This window comes from Rhea americana, unplaced genomic scaffold (genome assembly GCF_003343005.1).
Source record: "Rhea americana isolate MKP2758 unplaced genomic scaffold, rheAme1 scaffold_65, whole genome shotgun sequence".
In the NCBI taxonomy this organism is placed as follows: domain Eukaryota; kingdom Metazoa; phylum Chordata; class Aves; order Rheiformes; family Rheidae; genus Rhea; species Rhea americana.
In genome coordinates this window covers 775,534-781,701 of record NW_028186812.1, presented here as the reverse complement: position 1 = coordinate 781,701, position 6,168 = coordinate 775,534, and the positions used below count along the sequence as shown (strand labels likewise).

Sequence of the window (6,168 nt, the reverse complement as noted above, 5' to 3'; positions counted from 1 at the left end):
TTTTAAAAAAAAAAAAAAACTAAATTCTGTGAACAGATAACTTCTTACATATGTAATTTGAACTGAGATACTGTTTCAGGAACTGAATATTATAGATAAGCTTGGTAACTGCAGCTCACTAAGGTGCAGAAGCCTCTGTAGAAAAACTGTCTTTGATTTGGATAGGATTAGAAAACACAGGCCAATTTTTCAGGACGTAAGCTGTATTTGTTTCATTACAATTTAAAGTTAAATACATACTTTCAAGCAAAATTTTARGGTGATGGCTGAAAAGCAGCTTATGTTCTGTTAATTTGCTGAGGCTGATTTCCAGATTCTTTGCTTTTATCATGAAAGTTGATGGCATTACTAGCTGCCAGAACAGTGATGGCAAACCACTGGCAGCACTGCTACACATGGTACCGATAAATTTGGTATGGTGCCSCAAAAACCTACAGTGCTGTTTTATGTAAACTTGGCACCACACGCTAAAAGGTTTTCTGTACAGAGCTGTAACAGCAGCTAGGTACTAGTGATGTCCTCAACTACTATGTAGCTGAGTCTGCTGTACCTACACTTCCCTATGATCAAGTGAAATGCTCTTGTGTTTAGATGAGCTTCCTTTGAAAATAATCTTGAAGAGATGCAAAGCCCTCTTGATATGTCTCTGAAGCCCTGCATGTTTGTGGTTGTTACTTTTTTTCCTCAAAATTGTGAATGCTATCTGGAAAATGTTGGCCATGTTTGGATTTGACTGTAATTTTCCTACAATTTAAAAAATACTTGGGCTTTTTTGTGGCCTATTATTTGTTGAAAGGCTGTATTTTATTGTTGTACACAATTGAATTGTGACATTTTACTTTGCAGACAATTACAATAACTTTTGTTACTCTTATTTTTTTAGTAACACATTCTTTGGATACTTATCAATGAACTATTTAGTTGATTTATTTCTTTATGATTCTCATATAAGCAGAGAATATATTTCAGACCATTTTCCTACAAAGAATCTCTTTTCGGCTTCTTAAATAGTGAAGAGTTATTACAGTTAAACCACTTTAAAAAGTAACTTGTTAATGACATTTCAAAACTTTGTATAATTAAACATTTTTAAATTTAAAGATTGTTGCTTATGTTGCATTGGCTTTTTAAAAATTTGTTTAATCTTCAAACTGAAATCATTCTGTTCTTGTTTTGCATAGTTTCACGGGAGATGTGGAGGAAATGAAAGTACTATAGGAAAGCCTTTTTCTAAAATGGAAACCAAAACTAAGTCTTTTTTTTCTCCTCCCCCTCCTACACATTGGCCTTAGATTCTATAGAACCTAAATTCTGACTGTGCTGCTGACTCATTTAAATATCTGCTTATTAAAAAAAAAAAAACCCACATATGTAAGTCTGCAAAAATGTTTACTTTAGATATGAAGAGATTTGAATACTCAACTGCAAAAATATTTTGTTCTGCAGAATCCTTGTTGCCAGATGATTATATAGTACCTCTTGACTGGAAAATTTCAAAGATGATCTATTTACTGTGGAAGACCTCTGTGGAGGTATGAATTTTAGGAGATTTTGGAAGGCTTTTCAGTATTCTGTGTGTAAAGAGGAGAGGAGTCGTTCAGCTTGTAAGACAAGATGATGTTCTTTTCTGCTAAATTCCCTTATTTTTTAACTAACCAGAATGAGGAAGTGGGTATTTTGTGAGGTTTTGAAAGATGGGCTTCTGAAATGCATATGATCTATGATCTGAATTGAGGGACATAAAATTCCCTTTTTTCCTCATACTTGTGTCATGTCCCAGACTATGTTCATTAAGTAGACCCTACCATCATTTACCATGTATGCCTTCTTATGATTTTCTCCCATCATCTAAACAATGCCATCCTCTGCTAGTAGTAGCTTCCTCACAGCCTCTTCCAGAATGAACTCTAGTRGAGAAGTCATTCTGGGTGATGGACTGGGACTTAATTTTCTTTGTCTAGTTCAAAACTGTTTCAAAACTGTTGCTTACAGATTACTTTTTTGCAAATTCCCACTGTTGCTTTGTGAAGCCTTTTTTTCTTTTTTAAGGAGCACTGTACTGTCTAGTAGTGAGAATGAGAACAGTCCTGTAACTACAGTAAAATAGTAACTATATAATAGAACACAAATCTTGTTCTGTCTCCAGAMTAACAAAATCTCTTGTCACATATTTTCTTCTTTTCTTTGGACTATTTTTATCTATTTTAGGCAAAACAGAAAACAAATGGATTGCAGAATGGAAGTACTTTGGCTGGTAAGTATTTTTTGTGACACACACATTGTATAAAATTTTTGTTGCTCAGAAGAAAAAATAGTTAATGCTGACGTGTCTCATAGATTTTTCATTGCAAGTGAGTAATAACACTCCTGTCTGGGCAAATGCAGTAGGTTATGCTAAATAATTTGTGACTCCATAAGTTGTACACACAGTATAGCAGAATTGTAATTGCTATGAAACACCATTTTATATTTCCTGATTCGTGGATTGAAGTTYGCTGCCTTTTAAAGTTTCCTTTATCAAATTAATCAAATATTTAGCTCAAATTTGCCTGATTCCAGATCCATGATTTCCATATTAGTTTAATTTCACAAGTTGCAAAATGAGTAATTAAAAATACACACTAGTTGCTCCCTGGAAACTGATGTGATTTCATSCCTGAAATAGGAAAAGAGATACAAGGTTCTTAATAAAGAGAAAAGGAGGCTCTTCAGTCAARTAGAGAGAGAGCTACTTGGGAGCTGAGAGAAAGAAGAGAAGTAGAGTGATATGTTTGTTTATTTATTTTATATAAATATATGTATATAAAAATACATAACTGTCAGCTGAAAAAATTAGTTTGTTTCGTAAGTCATTTAGAATGCAAAATCAACAGCATTCTGATAAAATAAAGGCTTGTTCTAGAAATCTATTCTGACAGGATAGACACAAGGTTATATAAGACAATTTCAGGTGTCTTTGGCTGCAGTTTGTAATTTTTTCTAGATGATACTATTGGTCTTGAAGATCTAAATAAAAATTGTCAAGAGAATCAAGACACTTCTGAAACACTTCCAGAAACAGAGCTGTTTCAAGGGCTGAGAGAAGAGACTGTCATTACCTGTACTAGCACTGGCTGCTCAGATACTGTATTTMATCAGTCTTGATTGGTCATCTTAAATAAAAAAATATCTGCATGAAGAAAAAGGTAATAAATCACGCCTTTAAGTGTGTTCCATTCTTATGTTAGATTTGACCAAACATCTGAAGACCATTGATGGTTACCATTTCTAAGATGCATTTAATATGACCCAACTTATTTTTTTTTTAATTTTTTCCCTGCTTCAGGTTAATGTTGAAGTTTTTCCTTCCCGTTTTCTTCCTCCTCCAGTTGGGGAAAAGAGGAGGCAGCTTTTTTTTTATTATTATTATTTTACCTCCCCCACCTCCAGTATCTAAAAAGTTTCCTAGAGAAGTGAAAACAGTGGTCTAGGATGGCTGAGAGATTGCATCACTCCAGCAGTCAAACCAGGAATAATCTGTGGTGTCACCTCACTACTATCTTCTTCATCCGTTGACTGTGGAGAATAATGCTGACTGCATTAAGGGAGCTAATTATGAAGACAACTGTAAAACAGTATTTCACCAAGTTGTGAAAACCTCATGCATGAGGGTTCTACTTCTCAGTAAAAATWCAGCAGCAGGCAATTGCAGTAGGATTCCGTTAATGTAAGCATTAATTTTTCATAAATGTTCTTCACMTTGTCATTGTGTATGACGAAGTGTACTACTGAGCATTATAAAGTGCACTAACTTCTCCCCTTGCTATTTTTTGCACTCTTTGGTAACTTGGCGAAGTTTCTCCTGTTTCATTTATGGTAGATGTTCTAGTTAGATTGTGTTAAGAAGGAGGGATTTTTGGATCCAGTTGTGGGGAAAAAAGCCAGCTTAACTTCTGTGTAGTTTTTTATTAGTTGCTCTTTCCAAAGCAGAAAATGCTTTAATCTGTGGTTTTAGAGTGAGGATATTGAGGTACAGAGAAATAGAATAATTTGTGTGGTGGGCAAGTTGAGCCAGGTAACAAAATTCCAGACCCTGAGGCCTAAGTTAGTCACATCTGAACCTCACACTGCTGATGATAAACTGAACCATTGGAATATCCCTGTGGGGCCTGGTTGTCTGGTCTGGGTTACCTGATATCCCGTGCCTGGCAGTGAGCATCAGTTGATACCTGGAGAATGAGTCAAAAGGGCAGGCAAGCGCTATGTTGGGACAGTTATGAAAGGGGAAATGAACTTTTTGGAAGGCTTCTTAATTTACCATTTTCATAGTGGAGGTTTGTGACTAAAATATACTGCACAATTTGGGTTGGAATTTCAATCTACTGGATGGGTGTCAATTTTGAGTATATACATTTTTATATCCTGGACAAAAATGACGTTTAATGTCATTTGCTGATTAGTCTGTACCAACCACCATTGTAGGGAAGAGACAAAAGCATGTGGAACATATAGCACTAATGTTGCAAGGTGCTCTGTCAGAATAGATCATTAATAAAATCTTGAACACTTAAAAGCACTGTTCTCTTCAGTAATCAAAGACTAAATATTTAGTAATTAAATCATAAAATATTTTCACCAAATACTTAGCTCTATGCCAGCCACATGTGTTTTTATAAATTCTGTATATGTATTTTATAATTTTCAATGTGAACACCCCACAGACCAGATTTTTGTTTGTGATGCTGATTAAAGGTCTCAGCATAGATTTGTAACCTAAACTGCTCTCCAGAAATGTCCAGGTTTATTGACTAAAATGTTTTTATGCAGAAGGAAGAAACTTGGAGAACATTAGCATGCAAATTCTAGGGATTTGGTTTTAGAAAGTATCAGCCATAAATCTTTTTAGGATTCTGACTCACTGGTAAGCTTTATGTTGCAGCACAGGGCAGGTGGAGGATATTAACTTTTGAAATTAGTTTTGTGCCTTGCTTTGTTTCACATGTAGTGTCAATATCACCCAACTTACTTGATAAATGCATTTTAGTGCATTTAGTTCATTTTGTGTGTTTGTGTGTGTGTAAGCTGCTCATTACAGTGTATCTCCGTCCAAAGCCTGAACTTAGGGAAGCCTTAATATTCACTGTGGATAAAACAGACTACTTTTCTTCTAGTCTGCCAATTTTCCCTTGCTTCTTCACCCTGCCTGCATGTAAGCTTCTCCTGTCTTTTTTTTTTTTTTCTCTCTCCTAGCTGGCATTCTCTTGCACTCGTGGGCTGCATCCTTTCGTTTCCTGTGAATGTTAGGATTTTTAAGAGATGTCCCATTGCAGATCCCTTTCTTTGGACTTGTAGCCAGTAGTAATAAACTGCTAAATAAATCCATCGAATGATATAAATGATTAGTTTTTGAAGAGTGCTGCTTTCACCCTGTTAAATTGTGTTTAAACCCTGGAAATTGTTKGTTGGTTGGTTGGTTGGGTTTTTTCCCTTTGCTTCAGGAAAGGAAAGGTGTATGCTGGCAGAGTATCCTGCCTTATACACATTACCTGATGCTGCATCTGAAAAACTGTTTTTTCCAGTAGGTTTACCTGCTTTTCTTTTTGGCACCCAAATTCTCAACTTGTTTCAGCTTTTMTTTCCCTCTTCTTTTGAATGCAGAGAGTGGTCTTCAGTCCTGTGTGTTTGTGAGCCAGTCACTAACTGGTCTTGTGAAACAAAACATTATCTGTTGATTGTGACTGAGCTGCCATCTGCCATTTCTAGAATGACTTGATAATTTTCTATGTAAGGTTTTAAAACAACAGTTTCTTGTGAAACAGTGTAGTCTCATACTCTGCTGTGGTTGCTTGTTATTTCCAAGGAATACAGAATTAGAACTGTGTATGTTTTGCTGTGAAGGAAGTCTCCTAGTTAGTGTTTGATTTCATCAGTCATTGCACACTGTGCACAGAAGGATTTGGTTGTGAGGATCTGTGTTGAGCTTGTGCGGTTAAGCTGCAGGTCCCTGCTGGCAACCGAAACCTCTGTTGGATGGTTGACAGCCCTGGTCCTGGCCACGTGGTCCCACCCTCCGAGCATCAGCTTTGGTGCTTGTCAAACCTCTGGATTTCAGAGCCCTAAACCAGTTAGAGCTTTGTATTGAGGGAAGGCGGAGGGAAGGAGGTCATGTGTTTTTTTTTTTTTTTTTTT

General features: G+C 36.1%; 1 protein-coding gene across 4 annotated transcripts in view; it reads left to right on the top strand.

Moving 5' to 3' along the window:
* Positions 1-6,168, top strand: part of LOC146586792 (uncharacterized) — a 44,676-nt gene that overhangs the window by 34,977 nt on the left and 3,531 nt on the right. For 2 of the 4 annotated variants that reach the window (XM_085320700.1, XM_085320701.1), the window contains exons 8-10: positions 1,447-1,532; positions 2,209-2,254; positions 2,984-3,185. In XM_085320700.1, the coding sequence (XP_085176826.1) occupies positions 1,447-1,532; positions 2,209-2,254; positions 2,984-3,144 (293 nt within the window). In that variant the 3' untranslated portion in view covers positions 3,145-3,185. Of the gene's footprint in view, positions 1-1,446; positions 1,533-2,208; positions 2,255-2,665; positions 2,959-2,983; positions 3,186-6,168 lie in introns of those variants that run through there. The other 2 variants (XM_085320703.1, XM_085320702.1) reach the window with 2 other exon arrangements.